The sequence below is a fragment of the Ursus arctos genome, chromosome X (assembly GCF_023065955.2).
Source record: "Ursus arctos isolate Adak ecotype North America chromosome X, UrsArc2.0, whole genome shotgun sequence".
Classification (NCBI taxonomy): domain Eukaryota; kingdom Metazoa; phylum Chordata; class Mammalia; order Carnivora; family Ursidae; genus Ursus; species Ursus arctos.
In genome coordinates, this window is record NC_079873.1 from 59,403,624 (window position 1) to 59,430,826 (window position 27,203).

The 27,203-nt window shown below is 38.7% G+C and overlaps 1 protein-coding gene across 2 annotated transcripts; it reads right to left on the minus strand.

Annotated features, from left to right (window-relative positions):
- On the minus strand, positions 1 to 26,482 carry RLIM (ring finger protein, LIM domain interacting). Of its 2 annotated transcripts, XM_026487185.4 has the most exons (5): positions 26,268 to 26,482; positions 24,383 to 24,446; positions 9,768 to 9,960; positions 8,381 to 8,464; positions 1 to 7,079 (listed from the first exon to the last, which is right to left on the minus strand). In XM_026487185.4, exons 3-5 carry the CDS (start codon positions 9,934 to 9,936, stop codon positions 5,455 to 5,457), a joined length of 1,878 nt encoding a protein of 625 aa, XP_026342970.1. In that variant the 5' UTR covers positions 9,937 to 9,960; positions 24,383 to 24,446; positions 26,268 to 26,482; the 3' UTR covers positions 1 to 5,454. The 2 variants fall into 2 exon arrangements, with proteins under 2 accessions (XP_026342970.1, XP_026342969.1); XM_026487184.4 differs by lacking the exon at positions 24,383 to 24,446.
- Positions 26,483 to 27,203: the final 721 nt, after the last annotated feature.

Here is a 27,203-nt window from a genome sequence, read left to right on the forward strand (position 1 = left end):
TGATCACTTCATGCATTTTATTGATAGTCTATATTTTAAATCTGCAGTATGACATCTTACATAGGGAAAAAGCTTCTTCCTAAAAGATAACTATTAATAATCAAACCAGCTTTAATATGACTGACCTTTCAAGGTCTTGTTCTGCATTAAACAAGTTAATTTTTAGCAGGTATAAAGCACTGTACAAAAAAAAAAAAAGGAAACTGGGTACATTCTCAAAATTTAATACAGGGCTTCCCAACCAGGAGTCTTCTGGATAGATATTGGAGAAGGGTGTTATGTTCAGATTTAAATTGAAAGAAAATGAGAAACCAGATAAAGCAAGCCGACCAAATTCACTTCACTTTGTGCTCCTTTCTGCTTTTTTGAAAGTCTCTCCCAGACGTCAGGAAGCCCTGGTATAACAATCACTTTAGTCTTTACAGAACATACATTTATGTGCTTCATGTTCAAAGACATAAAGGCAGCTTTTGTTACTATCCCCCCTCCAAATCCCTTCAGGTTCTTTTGGCTTCAGAAAGCTTTCTAAGATTGCTGCCCAGTTCTTTATATATGAATCCAAGTAAACATCTATACCAAAGCAGCTCTTCCTGGGAGAAGATAAAACAGGCACAGATACATAACCAGGCCAACTGCGTACCTACTCAACTTGTTACCTGATCACATGGCCCTATATCTTTAAAAGCAGCACCAGGGACAAATGGAGCTAACAAGAGGTAAAATCCAAACATCGGACAGTTAAAACACATACAAATCAATCAGTTAAAAGAAATGTTAGCAGAGGGGCACTAAATAGAGTTAAGGCTGGGCAGCTGGTTCAACCATACCTTGGTACTGGAATAAATCTGCAAGATGAGGAACTGAGAGGAACCCTGAAATAACGAGGCACAGTGGTATGGTGGGGTTCACTTTCGTTGCATGTATTTAAGGTTATCATTCAATCCAGGTGACTATAAAGCAGCTTGTGGGTCTTTAGTAAACAAATCCTAATCAAAACCAAGTATCTCACTGTAATTGTATTTGAGAGTGTTGGAGAGCATTCATTTCCTTCAAATTTGAATGAAAACACCTATAGAGACATGAAAATAATCATAAAACTGATACAAACTGCTGTTTCCCCTTGAGAGTTCCAACACTTCAATAACAGCTCTATTCTGTGCTGTAGTTTAAATACAAAGTGGAGTTATTAAATCAAGTGAGATCACTCACCTTTTGGGAATATTATAGTATTTTAGAAATGTTCCAGTTAAGAACTCAATTTCGAAATGTTAAAACTTTTACAGGGCAAGTACTTAACTCATAGCTGTTTCTTAGTTGCTTACTAAAAATCCAATTTCAAAAAAAGTGAAATACTCGTTCCTCGGACCTTGCACTTTTAACTTTCCAAATGAAGCATATTATTTTTGTTGATTTACATTTTCAAATGTTTTCCAAAAGCACATAATTTACTAGTTAACTCCATGAATTACAACACTGTTACTGAATATTAAACATACTGAAAAATTATACTATACTTAAGGGAAAAAAAATGCCTGACACTTTCATGTGCCTTATCAATCTCTTGCATCACTAAGGTACAGAATACTTTAGAAAGTAGCAATCAGCACAGTCTTATAAGAAGAAAAGAATAAAAGTGCCCTGCAAACGTGGCTTCTACATACTTAATATTGATAATACATTTGATAGGGAAGCCAGTAAGGTAAAACTTAAAAACTCAAGGCAGATCACCAATATTTTGTGTTCACGAAAGAACAAAGGAGAATAAAAGGGGGCGGAGGGGACTATCCTCCATTTTTCAAAGAAAAGTATCAACAACCACCACAAGGTGCCACTGTATTCTAGCAAGCTGTAAAAATGGCCTTTTAAGAGGCATTTACCTCCCTATCACATGGGTATTTTAGGAACTGACTGAAAGTCATGACTGACGCTTGACCCATTTCAAGTCATGGACATTTGGGAAGCAGGTGGCTAAATAAAAAAAAGTATATTAAGTGAAAACCCTTCATAAATACAATCTGAGACACTGACACTAGGAGAGAACACTTGGCACAGAAAAGACATGTTTTCCCAAGGGGGAAAAAATTACTTGAGGTAACACTTATAGCTAAGCAGTTTCCTAATCTTAAAGTTTGGATAAAGTCAACGATCATGTTTTTAGAGATTATGTGTGTGTCTGTGTGTGTGCATGCGCGCGTGTGTGTGTGCACGCGTGCACGCACGCACACAGACACACACACACCACACATATAAAATCCTGGTACTAAACTTTGTTAACTGTACAAATGATAATTTCCTACACTCCCAACACTAATGCGAACACTTCTCTCAATCACCACCTCCATTAACCATTAACACCACTGAGGTATAACTAACGTGTTCTTTTTTAGAGCAAATATTCCGAATTAACAACATGGCTCATCTTCTAGTGTTGTTATGGATAAAGTCTGCACACTTGAAACCTAACTTGCTCAATTTTATTTTTAATATTAATAAATCTCAACCTTGTCAGCTGCTCGGAGTTAAACAACATAACACCTCAAATGCTTCATACCAGTAAGTGAATTTTTAAAAATATCTGAAATACTCAAGGAAACTCAGTTTTTAGTATTTTTCCCTATGCTGTGAACAATGTAATTTCCCAACATTGTTTTTTCTTGTTCCTATAACTGCATGAAGTTCAAACTAGGTCTTCAAGACAGAACCTTTCTGTAATAAAGTAAAAGTGCAAAGATACAAAATGAAATGTAAAGTCTTTTGCAAGAAAATGCTCCCTCAAGAGAATAGGTGTTTTGGATGCTGGTGGGAAAAAAGACTCTTGCTCTCCATTGTACATCTGACACCTACGAATGACCTTGTCTTCGATGTCCACAACACTAATAAGTATAGTCATGGACCTTGCAAAAAAAAAATTAAGTAGCAAATTCCACTAAAATATTTGTAACCATTCTACACAATCCAATGGAAATCAATGAGTGCTATTGAAAAAGGTGTCCACATGCACATGTCCAATATGTGCACCCTATTGAAGGCTAAAAACTTAAAATTCTATTTCCAGTGTTTATGAATAGCTTCAATATCTACATTCATAACCAGCATTCTGCATGAGTTACCTCTTACTTTAATACTTCACAAATGAGTAATACATCTTGGGAGGTTAGGGAGGTACCTGTTGTCCATAACTTCCTTTTATGCTTAGAATGTGCTGCAGTTGTTTTTAAACTATTTAAAATGAACACCCTTACAATGGGACGTTTTATACCAAGAGGAAAATGGGTTTTTAGCCACTCAGGACTACCCCGCAGATCTGAAAATCGCAGATTACAACCTTAGGAAAGGAGACAAGGAGGCTCACGAATATAAAGGAATCCTGACTTTTACATGGACAATTTTTTAAAAAGATAAAATGTATTACATAAGCGCCATAAACAGTGAAATCTGCTTATATTAAAAAAAATAAGTGAAGCTTTGTTTGGACATTATTTCCTTGCAAGAGCAGTACATATCCTTAGTAAACAACTACCATATTTACAAGTTAATTTCCTTGATACTTAGGTAGGAGTGAAAGCCAGAGGAAAATAGGAAAGAATGAGCTTTGAAATAACCTTTACAGCTAAGCTGATAACAGTTAAGGTAGCCAGATAATTCCTGAAGCAGACCTGTTTATTTTGGAGAGTATCTGACTAGGCACGGGTAGTTTTCACTTTAAAGACCAAGGATGTGTTCAATTCCTCTCTGGGCCCACTAGCTTCTCCCAGATAAACAAGTCCTCCACAGTCAGACTAATCCTAACCCCAACTGGCCTCAAAAGCGAAATTCAGCAAGAGTACTGGGGTTCTTCACAAACCTAATCTCATTACTAAGGAAACAACACAAAATGCATGTCCCATAGACTGTGAGTCAGCAGCCTCATCTTCACACATGGGCAGCACAATTAAAATTCGAATCTCAAACGACCCAACATGATTCACTTTCAACAAAGGATAAACATTCCTTAATTCCTCAATTGGCCTTTAAATGTGAGAGGTCAGGTCTGTGTTAGACAGTAAGGAAATATTAACAAGTGTGCACTGGTACCTTACACGACAAATCTCGAACACAATGCAAACTGGAGACCTTCCTATTAGTACACACATCTGTACCAACTTCAATTCTTATGCTAAAAGTGGTTTATAGTCTCTTTCCTCCACCTTCTTTTTTTCCTTTTCTGAGGAGCAGACTTGGGAAAACATCAATGTAACTTATGCTAGGTGGTAGTGGTTTGTTTTTGTTTTTTAACCAAATCTCTACCAAATCTGTTAATCTACTTCATCAGCTCAAGCAGAATACTGTGTCAAGGACCTCACCATATGAAACCAGTTCACGTCTGTATGATTACTGTCTTCATAAAAAGTTTAAATTCTTCAGAGCAGTTTTCTTTACTCCTCCCGTCTTTCATCTCCTGCCTAAATCCAAGTTAAAATACCAAGTTTCCATTGGTATCTTCAATGTAGTTCAATTCTGCACTCTGTCCTTTCCTTTGCATGTCACAGTAGCTGTTCACATACATTAAATACTAGATATGTTCTGCTCTTGACATCTACACACTTACAAAAGCAGCTTTGTACTTTGTTTGGTGTGTTTTTTGTTTTTTGTGTTTTTTTTTTACTACGTTGGCTCACAAAAAGCAGTTTTTTTCATTTCTAAGCATGGTACTTTACAATTTTTAATGCATTAATACAACAGTGCATTGGAAAAGTACTGAGCCTCTACAAAATAGCTTTACATTTTTAAACAAATGAATGTGATTTTTTCACTTACACAAGCATAGGCTTTTTTTTTTTTAATATTTCCACAAGATAAATATCTCAATTAAACTATAAGCTCACTCTACAGTGTGCCACAGTGATGGGCTTAGGAGACAGTTTTACACTTAGAAGATCCTAACCTTAGTGTTATTTACACTGACGTCCAATATCACCTCATCTGAAAGGTGAACAAATGATATTCAGCATGTAGCTGAATTTGTGCCAACTAATAACTGGGAATGGTATAGCTTTAAGCAATCACTTAGGAAACATGTACTGTAACTTAGTCTAAACTGGGAATTTCCTTTGCCCCTCTCTCCTATGGCGTGGGAAACGTTAAAGATCAACGGGAAACGGATAAAGAGCCATTGCTAAGGCAGATCTCTTAAGATAACAAAGGCGAAACTGATAAGTGTATATGACAAATCATCAGTAATACCAATTACTGGTACTGAAATCAGATTTTTATGTCCTAAAACATTGCTTTTTAAATATTTCCTTTTATTCTGGAACAGAAATTGGAAAAAGGACAATGATTCACTCAGAAAGCAATGACTCAATTCAGGTTGCTACTTTACATTTAAGCACCACTCAAAAAGTGGGCATAAAGCAAGTGATTCCTGTTTGCCCATCACTATACCAGCTACATAGCTGAGAGTTCAGAACTTAATTACACAACGCTTTCTCTGTTACCAGAAGCTAAGACTGCTCTGCGACAAATAGGACAAGTAGAATTCTCAGATAACCAGCGATCGATGCAGTGGACATGGTACTCATGGGAACAAGGTAGTTTACGAAGTTTGTTGCCTTCTGTATATTCTGTAATGCAAACACTACAGGTTTTTAATGCATCGTTTTCACCAAAACTTCTCATTGCCAAGTTGTCAATCTGTTCTTTGGTGAGTCCTCTAGGTTGGTCATCATCATCCTCATTTAAGAGGAAAAACTGAGCCAGACTAAGGAAGGGCAAAGAGCCACTTTCATCAAATGTTACTGGGGCCCTGTGTCGACCCTCTCGCCTGGCACCTGATGAGCCTGATGATGAGCTTCCTTCATTACTGCCTTCAAACACCTCTGAGCTAGTCTCTGAACTTTCACCACTGGAACTGGAACTAGGACTGGAGCTGGAACTAGAACTGGAGCTCGAACTGGAACTCGAACTGGAACTCGAACTGGAACCAGAACTGCTACTACCACCAGAACCCCCTCTTCCATTCCGTGACTCTGCCCTTTCCACATTTCGGCTTGAGACTGAGCCACTAGGCTCGGAATCGCTATCACTGTACATAAAGTAGCTTAACTCACCAAAACCTGTCATTATCTGCCTCAACATGGTCTGAATCGCAACAGATGTAGTCTCACTTAAACCAGTATTTAAGATTCTACGAATCGGAATTCTGATGGTACTGACATAGGTTCTCACACCTGCCCGTTCGGAACGTGAAAACGTACGCCTAAAACCTCCTCGTTCACTTTCATAAGTGACAGTATTGTTTGGCGTCTGAGACCTTGAGCGAGTTCTACTAGCTATGCTATCTCTCTGCCGGTATTCTCCAGGACGAACTCTTCTTACTTGAAGATCAAGGACTATGGTTGGAGGTCTCTGTCCTGATCCTGTAGATTCACCACTGCTGGTTGTGTCTGAAGAACCTGCTCCTTGTGAGGCATTTCTCGTTCCAGAAGCTGCAAAAAGACCTCTACTTAGCAGATCAGGTCCACTTATTTGCTGTCTCAATGTCACGTGGTGCCGGGTTCTAGAACTTCCCTCAGTCTCATTTACCAAAGGATGCTCAAAAGTCTGAGATGAGATACTATGATGAGATCTTCGTGGAATTTCACTCATTGGATGCAGAGGTGACCTACTTCTTTCAGCTCTCGCTCGGGTTCTCCGATGGTCTGGGCTCCTGCTTCTTGCCCTTCTTTGACCTCTGGTAGGTGCGACTTCTCCCGTTGATGCTTCAGTTGAATTTCGTTCTGATCTGGATGGCCTTGCAGATGTTGATTCAGATCGTGGATTTTCCACTTGCCTTTGGCTGTTGTGGTCTGTATTTTCTCCACCGGAACGCCTTGCAGATGGCTCATTTTCATTCTCTGGATTTTGGCTCCCATTATTACGGTTAACATTGATCTCTAAACTGAATCTGAAATCACCACTGTTTGGATTAGTCCGGCTCACTGCTCTCCAAGATTGGTTTCCTCTTTGCCCACTTCTTGTTGTATTTCCAGTTTGTCTGACAGAGTTAAGCCAGTCTATTATAGAGTCACCATTAGACACATCATCTGAAGAGTCTCCACCTGTTTTAAAAAAGGGAGGGAAGAGGAGAAAAAGGAACTACTAAAATTAGGACAATCATGTAATAAATAGTGCTCTGAAACTGTGTTAGGAAAAAAAAAACAAAGATTCTGAACAGATTTCACATTTACAGATTTTCGTGAACTATACTGCATAGATTTGCAAGTAAAGGCAGAAATGTTTCAATTTCGTTTTGAAAGAGCAAGCTGACCCTAGAGAAATTTAGAGATTTTTTCAAGGGAATCTGGAGGAAGTCTATTTTCAGAACTTCATCATATACAGAGCCTAGGATACCACTGTGGACTGTCAGGAGACATTTTTTCAGTCCACTGTCAAAAAAAAAAAAATGAATCCAACAAGGTAAATGCCAGTTAGGGCACAGGGCTAGTATTTTTGTTCAAGTTGCATTTGTGTCACATTTTCATTAGTCTACATTTCCTCTAGGATCTTGACTTAAGTGCCTTTGATAATATAGGACTTTTAAAATTGCAAAAATATAAACAGGGTTTACTGGTTCAAAAGTATTTCAACACTTCTTCATATTACCAAGATTTTTACATTAACATGAAATTGGAGACCAGACCCAAAATGCATAGTCTGAACCTTGCACAGTACATATAACGGCATGCTCAAGAACCAAACTGTTGTCATAGCCTCTTCTGTTAGACAGTCAAATTCCCTACAGTCCTACTTAAAACTAAAAGCAGGGTTTCTCAACAGGGGCACTACTGCCATTTTGAGCCACATAATTCTTTGTTTTGCGGGGGCTGCGCTGTTAGGAATTTTAGGATGTCAGGATATTTGGCAGCATCCCTGGCCTCCACCCACTAGATCCTAGTAGCAAACCCCCAGCTGTGACAACAACCAAAAATGTCTCCAGACATTGCCAATGTCCCCTGGGTGGGGGTAGGGTTGGGATATAACCCATTGAGAGCCACCAGGTTAGGGAATACAGCATTTCTTTCTGCTGGTGGAGAATGCACATGTTTATAAGGAAGAAATAATTCAGCAGGTGGAAGGAAATTTCAACAGAGGTGCACAATCAAGAAAAAAAAAAAAACACCCAGCACATTTAAATAGGCCATTTCTCACTATGTCTCAATTATTACAAACCCGAAGGTGAAGCAGAAAAAAAAAACACGTTGACATTCTCACCAAATACCAAGAAAATGCCAGTTCTCTTTTTGTTAACAGATCCTTAGCACTAAATTAATCCGTGCTGTTTCTGGATAATCTCTGGCTGACCTTTCCTGGAGTTCCGTATCTGTATCATCCTCTACCCACCCCCCAAAGCAAAATATACCTCTGTTTTCATCTGAGTTTTGTGGTGGTGGGCCCTCTTTAATTTGTTGTAGTCTTCTCAGCAATTCTTCCTCAGTACTTTCACCTGAAAATAGTTTAGAAATGCATGCCAAATTACAAATAAAAACAGAGATGAAAACCAAGGAGTAGGAACCTGGATAAAATTTACTTCTTTGGGGGCATGACAGTACAATTTATGCAAGTTTCTTTCCATTTACTAAATGCTTTTGCATTCGATTTCTCATTCTTTCGAACTGTAACTCTGGGAGGTAGATATTATCTGCATTTTATTTTTTTTTAAAGATTTTACTTATTTATTTGACAGAGATAGAGACAGGCAGCGAGAGAGGGAACACAAGCAAGGGGAGTGGGAGAGGAAGAAGCAGGCTCATAGCGGAGGAGCCTGATGTGGGGCTCGATCCCATAACGCCGGGATCAAGCCCTGAGCCGAAGGCAGACGCTTAACCGCTGTGCCACCCAGGCGCCCCTATAATCTGCATTTTATTTTTTTAAAGATTTTATTTATTTATGTGACAGAGCAGGTTCCCAGCGGAGGAGCCCAATGTGGGACTCGATCCCAGAACGCCGGGATCACGCCCTGAGCCGAAGGCAGATGCTTAACGACTGTGCTACCCAGGCGCCCTATCATCTGCATTTTAAAACAAGGAAACTGAGACTAAGTGAGAGACTGCTGTATTAATAAACGGCAGCGCCAGATTACCAACTGAGGCATTCTGATTCAAGTCTGGTACTGTTGGCTCAAAATGTACTTCCTCTCCTAGGAGTCATGCTAACTAACACCTTAACTTTTAAAATTCAAACAATAACACAAAGGTTAGAATTAAATAGAAATGAGGAGCACCAGAGATAATGAATTTTAATTAGGATCAAATGGGACGTAACTGGGCAAAAGAGAATAACAAAGTGTAACGTTCTGAAGTGACAATTTTACCCAAGGACAGCTTTGGAGGACTACGACTGGAACATAATCTGGGAATCAGAGATGACAAAAAAAAAAAAAAAAGAAAGAAGAAGAAGAAGAAGAAAAAAAAGAAGTCTGTCCTAGGAACTACTATTCTCATTAGCTCTTCCCCACTTAGATTTATCTCTAGTAAATAAAACTAACTAAAAACAAAAATATTGTTCAGTTCCACTTTTTCAATTCAGCTTGCTATAAATTCACAATATAAATCATAACTAAAAGATATGATATAGGATAATTCCAAATAGGAGTGAACAGAACCAGGCAATAAGTACAGCAATAAATGTCATTCTGTATCCCTTGTATTAAAATCGCACTTCATAACAGCTGAAGACACAGATTTTTAAAACCAGTTAAAAAAAAAAGACCAGCAATTTACATATATAAATCTTTATACATCGCATACCTGGGGTGCCTAGCAAATTGTTATCCCTCATAAGTCTATAATCTTCTTCACTCAGGTTATTTACAAATTGATAGAAAGCTTCTTCCCGATCCAATCGGTCCATCTGACTTCTGCGCTGTGCTGCAGACTGATCACCACTGCCTTTATCGTTAGAATCTGAGCTTTCCATCTTGATGAACAAGTGGAAAATTATCTAAAAGGAGAAAGGAGATCAATCTTGAAAACAAAAGTTAGCATGTGTTCTGTAGAACACTTTTAATCACGTGAAAATCCAGAATGCAGGTCAAGATGTGAATTTTAAGACCTCACAGGAATAACATTTTGTAAAAGAAAAATTCCTGAAAAAGCCCTGTTATATTAGGAAAAAAGTAGGTCAGGAATTAGCAAACTATGGCCCATGGGCCAGAATCAGCCCTGGTGCCTATTTTTTTTCCGTGAGATCGAAGAATGATTTTTACACTTCTAAGACTGTTTTTACAAAAGGGAGATAATGTTTTGTGATGTATGAGAAGTACATGAAATTCAAATCTCAGTGTTCACCAAGTTTTATTGGAATACAGTCATACACCTTCACTTACATATTGTCTGTGGCTGCTGTTGTGCTCCAACGGCAGACCAAGTAGACGTGAGAGCCCAAATGTGGCCCTCTCGCCGCTTTGCACTGGTGATGATCTGTGCCTTATAAACTGCAGTGACGCAACGTGACAGCATTTCAAGTGCCATGCATATCACCATACCATGACATTTTAAGAAATTACCAGAGCGTTCTCCTGTCAAATGAAGTAAAAGTGCACTTTGAATGTCACCCTCAAAGGCATAGTAGAGTATGGATTATTTTGTTGCGAGATGGAAAAGACTGAGTTTATTATGCAATGGCACTACTTAACTGTGCTAAAAAGAAAATACACATTCATTCTGTCAGAGCAAGCATTCATCACCATATTCCCAATTCACAGATAAAGCTATAGTCCCTAAAACTGGAAAACTTGAAAAAAAAATCTCATCACAAAATATTTCCTCATAAGAATAAAAAACAAGGCTTCAACCACAGTAAGTTTCCAAGTGGCTTGTCAGCTAAGCAAGCAAAGCTGTATTATTGATGGTGAGTTAATTCAACTGTGCTTGACTGCAGAAGCTAAAGAAATGTGTCCAGAGAAAGTTGTTTAAGATTATTAGCTTTATGGTGAGAACAGTTGCTCAAAAATTCAAGGCTATTGGGACAGGTCATAATCAATTGAAAAACGGGACAGCAAATGATTTTGAGTGGTTTTTCTTGGGCCTTGATGAGTCGACAAATGTAATTGATACTATTCAGTTGTTTATTCAAAGAGTCAAGTGTTGATGACTCGAGAAGTTTGAAGTAACTACAGAAGTAGCCTCTATGAACAGTCTGCATGGAGCAGCTACAGGTGGTATTTCCAGCAAGTTGAGAAAACACTAAGCACAGTTTGAAGTGGAATCTGCTAAGATGTGTGACAACTGAAATGGTGGTATATACATGTGTAGGGCAGCAAAAGACAAGTTGGACACATTTCTGAAGCCTGTGAAAATGTCAAGTGTTTCAAGTCTATGGGTATTCCTTATGTCATTCAGCAGCAGGTAGTCTGCAGAAACTATCTGAATCTATCATATTGTGACCCGAGAGTGTTAACGGCGAACTTCATTACTGTGGACTTAAACATCACCAGTTCTCGGAATTTTTGTCAGAAAAAGAAGCTGAACATCCTAACTTGCCCTACGACTTGTGAACAGCGCCTACATGCAAAACTTACACTGCAGTAAAACCATTTCAGCATCAACACTGGAATCACAACGTCAAGCAAGCTGCTTCGTGCACTTAACGCTATCAAAGAAACGAGAGCTCTGCTCCCACACACATTTGTAGCAGATTTATTTTCTAAGCACAAGTTACCGTTCCATAAGCATTTTTTGGACCTCACTGCAAGTACAAAGACAATGTCCTGACTTCAAAATCCATCGAACTGTCCATATGAGGAGCTTCCACCTGACCTTCAACTCAAGGTGATAACTCTGCCGTGTAATGATCTGCTAAAAGGTAAATATCAAACGAATTCTATAAATGCCTTCTCTAAGGGATAAATACGCTTCATTAATTTATGCTTGTGGACTGATTAGACAGCAATACAGGCATACCGTGCTTTGTTGCACTTCGCAGCTACTGTGCTTTTTAATAAACTGAAAGGTTTGTGACAACGCTGCGTGGAGCACGTCTACTGGTGCTATTTTTCTAGCAGCATTAGCTCACTTCCTATTTCTGCTTCACAGTTTGGTAATTCTTGCAGTATTTCAAACTTTTCATCATTAGTATATTTGTTACAGTGATCAGTGATCTTTGATGTCAGAATTGTTCTGGGGTGCCATGAACCAGACCAATCCAGGACGGCAAACTTTAAGATAAATGTGTGTGTTTCAACTGCCCCCCTGACCACCTGTTTCCCCCCTCTCTCCCCCTTTTCTTGCACTTCCCTATTCCCTGAGACGCAATATTGAAATTAGGCCAATTAATAAACTTACAATGGCCTCTAAGTGCACAAATGGAAGGAAAAGTCACACATCTCTCACTTTAACAAAAGCTAGAAATGATTAAGCTTAGTGAGGAAGCCACGTCAAAAGCCAAAAGCTAGGCCTCTTGTGCCAAACAGCCAAATTGTGGATGCAAAGGAAAAGTTCTTGAAGGAAATCGAAATTAAAATTCACGCCAGTGAATACAGGAATGATAAGTTCAACAGCCTTATTGCTGATATGGAGAAAGTTTTAGTCGTCTGGATAGACAATCAAGCCAGCTCCAACATTCCCTTACGCCAAAGCCTCATCCAGAGCAACACCATAACTCTCTTCAATTCTATGAAGGCTGAGAGAGGTAAGGAGGCTGCACAAGAAAAGTCTGAAGGTTGGTTCATGAGGTTTAAGGAAAGAAGTCATCTCCACAACATAAAAGTGCAAGGTGAAGCCACAGAAGCTGCAGCCAACATCGAGGAAAGAATCTCTACCAACAAAGATTACGACTCACTGAAAGTTCAGATGACAGTTAGCACTTTTTAGCAATAAAGCATTTTTAAATTAAGCTACGCGTTGTTTTTTAGGCATAATGCTATTGCACACTTAATGGACTACTATAAGTATAGTGTAAACATGACTTTTATATGCACTGGGAAACCAAAAAATTCATTTGACTTGTTTTGCTGCAATATTTGCTTTTTATGTTAGTCTGGAATTGAACCTGCAATACCTCCAAGGTTTTCTTGTACCTGTGTGTGTGAAAAGACATTATCAAAAATGAAATATGGAAAATCTCATTTCAAGTCAGTAATACTAGATGAACATCTGCAAATAATATTGATGAGGAATATGTTTAGCCCCGATTAAGCAAAACGTTATCCCTCCAAAAAAGAAGTAAAAGAAAGCCATTCTTCTCATTATTACAACTATATTACAAAAACACTAATCCATTATTATTATCACATTTTGAGTTTTATCAAGAAAAACTTTGCAGAAATTTGGGCTTCTTTTTATATCTAAATAACTATGAAATATGCTCAATTTTGCTTTTTGATCAGCAAAGCAAAAGAACAAATCACTACCTGGCTTTTCTATTACTCTCAATTAACCACTCCAATGATAAACAAGTAGTAAGCAATCTAAAATAAGACTCCAAACAAAAACTTTCATCCTCTAGTTCTTTTCCTTCCAACCCCAGACTGATCTTAAGTCCACACTGAAAAAAAAAAAAAAGTTAAGTCCACAAAAATATGAAAATTTGATTTGTGGAAGAGGTAATCTATACTGGTAATAAGATTTAATCCCACACACAACACATAAAGTATCTGGATGTTCACAATTCAATACTAAAGGGAAAAATAAAAACAAACCCTCTTTCAGACAGTGAAGGAAAAAAAAAAAACAAAGATGCTTCTCTACCTGTCTGGTTTTTATAACTTGAAACTTTAAGAAGATTGGAAATCAACAGCTTAAAGTTATATAGGCCAGGCAATGAAAAAAAAAAAAAAACAGAAGGAAGCCAAATTTTTCCACATGTAGCTAAGGAATACAATTTGGTACTGTGAACAGTAAGCAGCTAACTTAAGACAATACAGGAAAACACAAAGGAGAAAGAAACTTCAGCCATAATTCTTCAAACCAAATAAAACCACCAGTAACATTCACTAGTGTTCTTAATACTTTCAAAGTTAACAACATGAAAGTTAGGACAAAGTCCACTTGTGAAGGATCAGTAAATAGTTCTAAAAATAATTTATAGGGGCGCCTGGGTGGCACAGCGGTTAAGCATCTGCCTTCGGCTCAGGGCGTGATCCCGGTGTTATGGGATCGAGCCCCACATCAGGCTCCTCCGCTGGGAGCCTGCTTCTTCCTCTCCCACTCCCCCTGCTTGTGTTCCCTCCCTCTCTGGCTGTCTCTATCTCTGTCAAATAAATAAATAAAATCTTTAAAAAATAATAATAAAAATAATTTATAATTTTTTTAGAGAGCGAGCGAGCATGTGGAGGGGAGAGGGAGAGAAAGAATCTTAAGCAGGCTCCATGCAGAGAGCCTGATGCAGGGCTCAATCTCACTACCCTGAGATCATGACCTGAGCCGAAATCATGTCGCGGTCCTTAACCAACTGAGCCACCCAGGTGCCCCAAAAATAATTTATAAAAAAGTACAACTCCGTAGGGTTGAAAGGCTTTCAAAACATAAACCTTCAAAGAAGACAAAAATGTCTGATAAGTTCTGACATTTGAAGGATGTGAACCAAAGATAACAGAAAACTCACAAACCAAGTACTGTTTCAAGAATGGCACAAAGTCTTAAGAACAGAGTCAGGGAAGTTAAAGCCCACATGGAACAGAAACTTGCAAAAATATGGGAGACTTTAAAAATGACTTTGAAAAACATAAAATAATAAAAAGAGGGAAATAAAGAAAACATAATCTGAAACAAGAAAGGGGTCTTGTACTTAGTGGTTGGGGGACCTGGTATCTTAACAGAAGATGAAAAGTGGAGGCACTCAACTTCTGTTTTGTTTCTATTTTATTCAACGAGGAGAATCACCTTCCAACTGGAAACAGTTGGAAAAACAAACTTCTCAAAGAGAGAATCAAGACCCCAAACTGCAAATGCTCTAATGATAATCTCTGAGAAATCACAGAGAACAGGAGAGATGCTAAAAATACTAGATTTTAGAAACTGCATCTTCAAATAAAGCGAAGTCTATAAATTGTAGCACAGCAAAATCTGACAATAAACCTAGGGGGAAATTCTACAATAGACTATCAGATACATTGCAAACATGTAGAAGAAAATGTATTCACCAGAAGTGGGGTTCACTGCCAAATGAACCTCATTTGGTTGACAAAGGGATTGTTCTCAACCTTGGCTTGCACATTAGAATCACCTGGAAAACCTTCTCTGGGGTTGGCCAGACAGCAATATTTTTTAAAAATTCCACGGGTAATTCTATTGTGCAGTTAGGGCTGAGAACCTCTTTGATAGGGACACGTGAGGCTAACACTGCTGACTAGTCTGGCTTGATTTCTGTACAGCGTGAGGAGATTTTACATCCTGGGCGTCACAGAGAAATGGAGGCTAGATCAGCGCTTCTCTAACTTCAGCACACAAACAAATCAACTGGAAATCTTGTTAAAATGCAGATTCTGATTCCATAGATCTGGGATGGGGCCTGAGAACGTGAATTTTAAATAAGCCTCCAAGGGCTGCTGATCCTAGAATCACAGTTTGAGTAGCCAAGAGCTGGAAGATAATACAGTTTACCAGATTCACAGCTGTCAAATACCACCCTCAAAGGTTATAGAGCAGTGTTAACCTGCAGAGAGTCCTGTCTTTAGCATTCGAAAAAGAACCATGTCAAAGACATGCTAGCCAAATCTAAGCAATTCAAAGCTGGGAATTAGTAATGAAGATGTATGCATATGATGAATAATATTCTGAATTCTCAGTGGATTGTGAGGATGAGCTAAAATCAACAGAAACGATGGTAAATGTGCTATCCTGAACACTTTATGAAGGATTAGCAAGCTAAAATAACCCACATTAAGAGTACAGAGTAGTGGGAAAACCTACTCATGTGACAAAAGCAGTTCACATGAAGACTCATAAAGGTTTTTGTTAACAAAAGCTCAATAAAAAGCCTGTTTGACCTGGCTAAGGAACCTAACAGAGTCCCATATTGCTTTCAGAGACCACAGTGTTCAAATAAAAGTAGTTAACAGACCCGCTGCAACCTGTTGTTCAGATCTAGAGTGACCAAGATGATAAGCCAGGGAACACCATAAAGGAAATGCTGAACTACCTGGGGATGTCTAGCATGAAGACAAGACTAAAAATGGGCATGATTACCAATGTCAAATATTTAGAGTTATAGCATGAAAGACAGCAGAACCACGGTATCAAATTAGGGCCACTAGCTGAAGAAATATGGAAGCGGATAATTCATTTAATCTAATGGTGTAACAATTAAACTGTCCAAAAGTGGAGATGCCACCAGCCTCTTGAAGCAAGCAGACTACCCATTCTCTGGAAATATTCAAGCACAGGCTGGATATTAAGAGGAGATTCCTTATTAGGTAGGAGTTTGAACAGACTGACTTCAAAAGACCGTTTGGACTAAAATGTCAGTAAGGGTGGGGAAGTCTCTTGGTTTTCTATTCTAGGCCTAGGGTCCTACTAAGCTACATATTCCAGCCACACAATTTTGTTGTAACACTTTGACAAGACCAATCCACATAAGTTGTTCCATCCCTGCCCTCCAACACACCTTGTACTTTACTACCTTCACACTTCTACCAACCCTGTTCCCTCAGCCCCGTCTTAAGTCTCTCCCCATTTCACTCACCCTTTAAGGTTCAATGAACTCTTACCTCCTAAGAAGCTACTACTAGCTCAGCTAGCGATTTTTTCACCCATCTCTTCACACAGTGTTTGTGCCACCAAGAGTGGCACTCTGTGCCTTATGGGGTCTTTTATATTTTTGAAATAATATTAATCTTATTTACCCAATATAACCGAGGTATCATTTCATCTTGTTAGCAATATAAAAAATTAGAGAGCTGTTTTACATTCTTTTTTGTTTAAATACACCAAGTCTGAAATATGGCATTTTATATTCATGGCACATCTCAAGTTGGATATTAAATTTTCAATGGTTAAAGTAAAATGTAGCCCTATCAAAACAACAAAGTTGTGTTTAGTGAGAAAATATACACTACATCAGTTTTTATTTAACTTAGTCAAAATTAAAGAAAATTAAAAGTTCAATTCCACAGTTACACCAGTGACATTTCAAGTGTCAGGTAGCCAGAGGTGCTTAGTGGCTACCCCACTGGACAGTGCAATTTGAAAAAAATTGTAAGGTAGAGAAATCGCACATATGAGAAGAATTTCAAGGTGTTCCCAATATATTGCTCACACTCTATAAACCCACGACTTCTACATCCTCTTTATGTTCTTCAAAAATAAAATAAATGTTGGATACTCTACAAATACACATGGAGTAGATGATTCTTTCCTATGCTCACCAATCTTCAAGATTCATTCCTGACCTTTTAGAATTTCTATCATTTCCTACATGTTAAGTAGAGATAAAACACTATACCTCTATTCAAAACCCTAATGATGCTGTGATTTTAGGGACTGTTGAATCCTAAATAGCTCTTGACTGGTGAGCTTAGAGGTTAGTTGATTCCATGCAAGAAGAATTTTTATCTTGGTTTAATTTTATCTTTTTTTTTTTTTTTTAAAGATTTTATTTATTTATTTGACAGAGATAGAGACAGCCAGCGAGAGAGGGAACACAAGCAGGGGGAGTGGGAGAGGAAGAAGCAGGCTCATAGCGGAGGAGCCTGATGTGGGGCCCGATCCCATAACGCCAGGATCACGCCCTGAGCCGAAGGCAGACGCTTAACCGCTGTGCCACCCAGGTGCCCCTAATTTTATCTTTAAATTCAACATTTTAACAACGAGACACACTCACAAAGCAACACATGATTGCCCAGTTACTATTACTTCCATAATCACATCTTGCTCTCCTTTCCCCCTCTCATACATATACCAGAGAAAATCAAGGAAAATAATTTCCCTACACGACATCTCTGCAACACACTTATATTTTATTTCAAAACTGCAACCAGACCAGCAAGCCTTCATTAAACAGAACACACAATGTTTTTGCTAAGGTATAGGTTTCCATCAAAAAAGCAGTTTGTTTTTTATAGTTATTAGGGGACAGGGAGAGAAAAATCCGATTTGCTCCCCTACACTTGCCTCCTTTCTGCCTTACTCTGCATTTCGCCTAGGCTGGGAACGGGGGTCAAAAGATTTCAGCACTGACAAGACACCTCTACCCGTTGGGGACATTTAAGGGGTGAGTTATGGCTGTAACACCTGCAGAGCCCCCCTGGACTAGAAGTAATTACATTTTGGGGAAAAAAGGAAATCCTGAATGTAAGCAATGCCCTCAAACGCCTTGGAAAATAATCTTATACACAGACAACCTCCTGCACCCCCCCCCCGGGAACTTGGTCTTATTATCTAAGTGGCACAAAATGAAAAAATATAGTAAATCTAAATCACAAGTTCAGCCCCTGGTCGATGTAATATCACCACTGCTGAGTGAAAATGAACATTTTAATGGCTAAAGCATGCCAAAGATGCCGGGACACCATAATTCAAATGATCAAATACAGAGCTCTCTCCATTCTGGTGTCAAATTTTAATAAAGAATTATGTTACCAAAATGGGTCTCTAGATTATACTCAGTGGTGGACATTGCAATACATTTCCAGTTTAACTAGTAAAAGGAAAGAAGAATCCTCCCACATTCCTGGGCTCCTTCTATCATCATAAAAGAGAGAATCTTAAATCTACTTAGTTATCTTAGTCATAATACTCATGTGCTTAAGTCAGAAATTTTGGATTAAGTATATGATCAGCATCAGACACTTTTAAACTTAAACATTTCTATGAAAAGCTTACCAATGAAACAGTTTAAGAGAACAAATGTAATTGTCAAATCACATAAGTCTCTCCCTAGTTATAAACAATAACCACCACCATATATTTACACAGCCCTTCCACTTATATTTCATTTAATCCTCACAACAATCCTGTGAAGTAGGAATAATCACCTCTATTTTACACCTAACAGAAGTATAGAAAGAGAAAGTGATTTACCAAAGGCCATGTGGCTAGAAAGTGGAAAGAGCCAGTAATTAAATCCAGGTCTCCTAATTCCTCCGGTCAACTTTTCACAAATGAACAACTGCCTCCCAATAATATCCCAAAACTATATACTTTAAAACACATTCCTTCAATCCCAATAGGCATGTCTAAAGTATTCAACCTCACTATGAGCTTTTTATACCATGTTCACTCTGGGTATGAAAACTTCCAAAACAACAAAACACCTTTTGTAAGCAGTATGAACCAAGCAGGACTTATTTTTAAATAAGTCAGGTTTTAGTATTTTTGCTTTAAAAACAAAAAATAGCATATTTTATTAACCTTATTTCTTTCAGAGTACTGTGTGCCAATATATCCAAATCCATTCCTGGAAACGAGCAGCCAAATTAGAAATTTTGCCCAGTCATTTCAAAAACTACTCGTTTGGGGGGCGCCTGGGTGGCACAGCGGCTGGGCATCTGCCTTCAGCTCAGGGCGTGATCCCGGCGTTATGGGATCGAGCCCCACATCAGGCTCCTCCACTATGAGCCTGCTTCTTCCTCTCCCACTCCCCCTGCTTGTGTTCCCTCTCTCGCTGGCTGTCTCTATCTCTGTCGAATAAATAAATAAAATCTTTTAAAAAAGAAAACAAAAACCAAAAACTACTCTTTTGGGGCAACGAATGTGTGACTGTGTCAGGTAAATTCAACTCCGGGAGGACAAGCCAGCAAGAAAACCAAATCTGAGGCTTATTCTGTCTGTAATCAGGGAATTTAAAACAGACATTATTCACCTTGAAAATTGTAAAGCATTATTAGTGATCTCCATTTCTTCTACAGTCGTTATCATATATAAATTATGCAGCTTACTATGTTTCTGACCACTGTTAAAAGTATTTCATTAATTCTCTTCATCCATTACTCCAAACTTTAAAAAATGTAATTTTGTTGTATTAGGGTGAAAAGTCACTTAAAACATATCATTCAGGGGATGCCTGGGTGGCTCAGCCGGTTAAGCGTCTGCCTTCAGCTCAGGTTATGATCCCAGGGTCCTGGGATCCAGTCCCTCACTAGGCTCATGCTCAGCGGGGAGTCTGCTTCTCCCTCTGCCTGCTGCTTCCCCTGCTTGTGCTCTCTGACAAATCAATAAATAAAATATTAAAAAAAAAACACATACCGTTCAGCACTAATGGGTCAGGAGACCTGGTGCTAAGTACACACATATTATATTCAACAGACATACTGCTTCAGACTACCCCATGAAGGAAACTTAAGGCACCAAAATACACTGTTAAACAAAAGACTTTACAAAACTAAATTCTGAAATTCAAAAGTCTGTGTGAATATCAATTTAAAAATAAGCCACGTCTATTACGTCTGGAATAAATAATCTCTTCTTAAAAACAAAAAGGTATAGTGGGAGGGAGGAATCAAGGTAACCGAGTATCAACTAACTACCAAAGTATCTTGAGCATTTTCATCTTTTGTGTTCATATAAGCTCCAAACTCAATAGTGTTCTAAAGTAGAACATGCCAATTAAAAAAAAATCATAGTATCAACATGAAAATGTGTCATACTGAAAAAGAACCACCACCATTCTGTTTGCAACAGAGCTTTATGAAGAACCTCAGAGAATAAATGAAAACTGATGATATACAATCCTTGTTAATAAAGAAAATAGTTCAATATTACCACTGCCAAAATGAAAAATACCTCATGCAGTTTTAAAAAAGTCAAATCACAAAGAACCACTGAATTTGAGGTCAGGATATAAAGTACCATTGTGTATGTAGTCACCAAAAGTGTTGAGAATGCTTCCTGTACAAAATGTTTAATTAAAATTTTACAGCATTTTTAACAGACAAATAAAAGATGATTAACAACCAAATAGCTTTTTTTAATCCTATCAGTAAAAGGGTGGAATTTAGTTCTGTGAAAAGGAAAAAATAGGAGATACTGGGTTCTAGTCTTGGCTGTAACATTAACCAACTATGTAAATTTGGTCAATTTACTTAACCTCTTGTGCCTCAGGATCTTCATCAATATTAAGAGCACTGGATTAAAACCATCCATAAGGTACCTTCCAGTTCTATGAATCTGTGACTATGAATAAAATACAACCCAGGTCACATTACGGTAGTAAGTCAAAAATAAAGCTAAAGAAACAACATGAATAACTAGGATGTAAGCTTAAAAAGCTGTGCTTTTCTCACCACCATTTCACTTATGCACTTCTATCTCCCTTTTGTGATACCTTACCTTTTTCAAAACAAATATAAAGCATCCCTCTCTAAAAAACAGGACAGGGTTGATGTTTCACCGCTTTACCTATTGCATGATACCTGTCACCACCCACACAATTTGCTGATTATTTCCAATATAGGCCTGTCAGAGGATGCTACCAAGACCTCCACCACTGTTGATACTATGATAGCACTGCAAAATTATAAAATATTATCTGCATGGCAGTGTTACTGTAGGCCCGTTTATATTCTTCTATCATTACCACTTGAAAAGGAGAGCAGGAAAAAAAAGGATTCAGACATGTCCCTCATGTGTCTAATCTCTTGGCAGGAAGTCTACCGACTCCCAGCTCACGAACAGTTCTATTACAATCCTCTAACACAGTTAAATCGAAAGACTATTAGTAAGAACGTCAACAAATCAGAGGACAGAGATCAAACCAAACGCTGCCAGTTCAGGGAACTAGTTAAAAAAGGAAACCATGATGATGACATTTCTATTCACTCAAGTACTTTAGACAGTAAATTTAATCTTCGATTACCCATTTCATGTTCTTTTTATTATTGAACTATGTTACTAAATTAGAATTTGGTCTTATCCACACAAACTCAATTGTGCTTTCTCATTATTCCCAAGAAGTCAAAAAATGACTCAAAAACCCAGTGTTCATGTGTTTATAAAAAAAGTTATTAATGTAAAATCACTGATCACCAGAAATTTTGGTGTTAATTGGTAAGGTACTATCTTAATTTAAGAACATGAGCTTTCCATCAAAAATTAACTTTTTAATAAGTGAAGAAAAATTTTAAAATTAAAATCCCTTGACCAAAAAAGAAAATACCATCTACACAAATGACTTGTTATTTGAGGAAAACAATTTTGTGTTACAGAACCAAACACGCTGACAACTGTGCTTCCCGAACCAGTGTTCCCACATACAAATGATGACAAAAGTGACCATATGTCCCCAGTTTGTCCAGAAGAGTAGCAATCCACACCTGTTGCCCCACAATAATTATTAATATGGCCCTCTTTCACTTTCAAAAGCGTTCCAGCTTGGATAAATTAATATGGTCACCTTAGGTGTAATTGACACTGACGGGAACTTTGGTCGATAAAAAAATGAAAATTGTAATTAAGAGTTAACTTCTTTTTCCCTACAGTTAAGTGGAGAGTAAGAGGAAGAGACCATTTTTCATTCTAAAGAAAGTTTAAAACATTGAACACAAATAGCTCCTCCCCTCACACAAAGTATCATGTTCATCACCATGCAAATGTTCTAACAGCAGCCCAATGTGTAGTCATGAAATTATTGCACAAGGTCCACAAATCTACATACACACCACAACTGTCTATAGATATTTGTCTCACACATATGTAGGTACTATTATGACTAATAAAATTAAAGTCTTGGGTCAGAAAATCTACAACAAAAAGATCAACTATGTATTTCAGAAACAAAATCACAAGTTCATAAACATATTCCCGAATTATTCAAAACTGCCAAGATTTTCATATTTTAAAAAAATCTCAATTGATGACAGGAAAAAATGAACGGTTTGATTATCTGGGAAATTTCCATATTCAAGGGTGGGGAAAAATAATGAAGGAAAAAATAGACACGGAAGTAATATTACTTTCTTACACTGGTTATCAAAATGTCAAGGGATTATGTAAACTGATACTTGAAATCGATGGGCCATAAGGTTTTGGAAATCTTTTTGTTATATAGAGATGATAAGGAAGTAGACTTACAAAAGAAAAACAAGTCCTAGGCAGTGGCCCAAAATTCTAGCACCTCGCTGGTCTGGATTTGAGAGAGGACTTTCCACTTTCTAATTTGTTACCCGCTCTATAGTAAATCAACACACGGGAGGCTGGTGAGTGATCTGCTTATTTTGCAATCTACTAGGGCTATGTATAAAGTAATATACACATTATAATTCCATAGATACAGATGTCCCATTTGACCTACCGTATCATTTAAGTCCTTACAACATGCTCACTAACGCGGAAGAATATATCCAATCAGCCTAACATTTCTAGATATCACTTCATTAAGCTATTTTTTAAAACCATTTCTGATTTTAAATTAAGTGTATCAAATTATATCCCAAGCAGTCATAGCTGAAACAGAAGCCATAACATAAAAAAGGAAGAGGGCAATTGCTAAAAAAGTTTCACCTGCGTCATAAACCAGATTCTCTTTAAGTGGGAACAAAAGTTTTTGATATGACATACCTGATAGATTTTTTTCATTACGACCTTTATTTTCTTTCCATTTCCAATCTAATTAGAGAGCAATTAAGTCTAGAGGCATAGAAGTTTAGTGACTTCAGCATCAGAGAGACCTGGGTTAAAATGGGGGCTCTACCACTTATTAGCTATTTAATTGAGGACAAATTGCTTAACCTCTTTTGAGTCTCAGTTAACTCTGTAAGATAGTTAATATCCTCATGAGGCTTTGCTGTGAGGATTACAAAGTCATGCAAGTGAAGCACAGGACACAGCACATAAGCATTCAATACAAGTTAGTTATGAATTTAGGCTAACTTACTCCATCCCAGTTTGCCTGGGGCAGTCCAGGTTTGCACCTGTTGTCCAGGCATAATTGTTAATGTCCCTTTTGCTCTTAAAAGCATCCTGGCTAAGGCAAGAAATTACGTGGTTACCTTAACAATGATGATATGAAAGCAGTTAGTATCAGAGTATCATATATCAATTATGACTTTCTGGATCTTGAAGGAAAAAAATGAACACCACACAAAATAATGTAAGATTATATTCCTGTAAGATATTCTACTGATATTTCATTTAGTTATGCAATGAACATTTAAACGCTATTTATTTAGACCCATCCCACCCCAATAATGATTTAAGGCAGCAAATTTCTATTTTGTTCTTTCTGTTCTATACGGGTACTGGTAAACTTCAGACATTTCAAAAGAGGAAAATTCACAGATAAAACACTAGTGGAGTTCCAGCTATTCAGACACACTGCCCTTTGAATTCCCAATAAAAAATACCCATTCTCATCATGAAGAATGCCCAACACCAACAAACACATATCAAATAAGCCCATCCAATTACAGGGCCTGCAAAACAGAATAAATATTTTTAAACATGCATTCTACAAAAAAAATCATCAGGAGACGCAACAAAAAATAAATTACCTGACTGTTATGACATAGTATTGTAATACAATAAACTGGATTTTAGTTTTCTTCACTCTCTGCTCTAGAAAAAAAAAGAATCCATTATTCTTCCTCTTTCATAAGATACACATTTTCTATGAAATAGACACATCCTAAAAAAAAAAAAAACAACCATCCTATATATTTTAAGTTACACACCCCATAACCCAACCTAATTTAATATTACTATTAGGATATTTGGGCAGATGGAGGTCAGAGGAAACCAGTAATCTTGTGTTAGATATAATATTTCCTTTAAAGGCTGAGAGCCAATCTACCTTTTAATATAAGCTTGCTTAAAATAGGCCTTTCCTTATCAGACCAGTAATATTTTCAGATTCTGATAGTTACTTTCAAGGACTTATTTGGCACGTTATAATAGCCTATGGCAGGAACTAAAGTATTAAAGATCATCAGGACATTTAGGCTAAAGAACAAAACATTTTTCAGTGTTAACAGTCTCCTAAAATCATAGTTTAAAAAGTATTTGGATTGGTCTTTCTGGGTACTTTATTTTTATAATCTAGAAAACTGATTTTTTGGGGGCTATAATTGTGCCTGCCTGGTCTCAAGTCATCCAGGATGGACATAATGTACCTGATAGGATGGTATGAGTAATTTTGTCTTTAATCACGAAGAATCAAATAAATGATTCTAGTAGTAGAAACGACTAGTAGTACGCTTATTTCTTCCTCCCTTCAATCATCCAAAGCTACTGCGGTTAATTCTGATTCAGGAAATGCGGGCTCTCTATTTGCACCAAAAAATTATTGTGGGACCTTGCAAATGGTGGATGACAACCTGATATAAATGCTTCCTCTTGCCCCCAAACGAAAAGAATGACCTAAATAACAAGATTGCTAGGCCTCAGATTCCCGGACTAACCTGTGGAATAAGTATGGGGAAACTGTCTAGGGAAGGAACGTGGCTGTCTCCTCCATCTTGAAATTAATCAGCATAAGGGAAAAAGGGACTGAGTATTCAGGAAGCAGAAGCCCAACCGGTTAATACTAGTTACTAAAGCTATGGCGTACGTGGCAGGTACCGCCCGCAGAAGCCGAGACCCTTAGGCTTTTCTTTTTGAGGGGGGAGGGGTTGGGTTGTTGCCGGATTGAACGGAAATTAAGTTGAAAATCATTTGGCCCAATTCCCACCCTTGCCCAGGGAAAAACAACAAACACGCAACCGCTTTTCCCTGCCTTTTCGGGGGATCCTTGCAGTGATATCTGGCAAAGGATATGCCAGGTTATTCGAGTAAGGGAGTAAACCACAGTTGCCCCAGATCCTCAGGGAAGATGTCATCGTGGCCCCAGGGGGCGCCTAATTGATAGTGCCCAGCAGAAGGGCTCAAAATGGGGTTTTGCAAATCCTGGGAAATCTAAAGGCCCAAGAGTTCCCAGCATCTGACTTAGAGCAGCCTGATTTTTCTCCCTTTTCCCAAACCCAAGCCCGCCATATAATAGGGGGGTGGGGAAGCGAGGGAAGCCTCCAGAGAACCAAAGAGAAAAACCCGAGCCGATCAAAGATTCTCACGCCTCAGGCCAACACTCAAAAATCGCCTCCCCCAAATTCTTAAGGCTGTGGAGGGCCCCGGCTTTAGCTCGCACCGCCACGGAAAGGAAGTACTACCCACCTCCTTCCCCTTCTTCAAGAGACTGTGACTATACACCCAACTAAAATGGCAGCGGCGACTACGCCACGGAGCCCCCCGCAGCAATCAGCGCCTGGGGTCCGGAGGCGGTGCTGAGCGTCCGCCACAACGCGACACTCAGGCCATTTTGAGGGAACGCGGCAGCCGCAGCTCTGCCGTCTTTCCCTCGCTCTCCATCCATTTCTCAAGAGGATTTCCCAAGGCTTCACTTACTCGGTTTTAGTGTCGGGTCCGACTCTGTCGGTTCGGCCGCTGCCGCCGCCGCCGCCGAGGCTCCTGCGCGCCTCCCCTGCCGCTGCTCCCAAGCCCGCCTCCGATGAGTCGCTGGTTGAGACCCGCCTCTAGCCCAGCGCCTGCTCGGAGACGTTGCTCAGGCAGCCATTATCTTCCCCATTGTTACCAAGCAGCGACAGGAAACGACTGCCCACAACAGGAAGTGATGATGCCGCGTCCCGGCCCCGCAGCCCCACTCCCAGCCTATTAGCCAATCCCAGGCGATTCCTCGAAAAGGCTCGGCGGGAGGAAGAAGAGGGCAGCCGACGACGCGGCAAGGCGGGCCGCGGTCTGGAAAAGGAGAGCTGCTGTGACGCCCACCATGTGACAGGCCCCACCCTCCTCCGCCATTTTGAATTGTGGCGAGAAATTCGCATTCTGAGAACTGTGGGAACCTGAGCTCTCCCAGTTTTGAAAACTGAAGAATGTCACCGTCTGACTGCTTGGAGCCTTTTTCAGAGAGCTCGAAATGCGATGTTAGTCCCACCTGACGTCGACTCATACAATTAGTCCAGACTAGTTTGTACAGCATCTTCCCTTTTATTCAACGTACATTTATTGAGTGCCAACTGTATGTCAAGCATTGTTGTAGATGTTGGGAATACAGAGGAAATTAAAACAGACCAAAATCCCAGTTCTCATAGTTCTTTATATTCTATTTTCTCCTGGTTCCTCATACTGGGGGGAGGGATAATAATTACCGTATATCTATATGTATCTATTTGGTGATAAATACTAGGGAGAAAAAGCAAAGGAAAGGGGGTGGGGTGGGAGAGTGTCAGGTGGGAGCAGACGGGAATTGTGATTTTAAAGAGTGGTCAGAGATGGCCTCTCTGAGATGGTAATTTTCTGAGACACTTGAAAAGGGGCCATGAT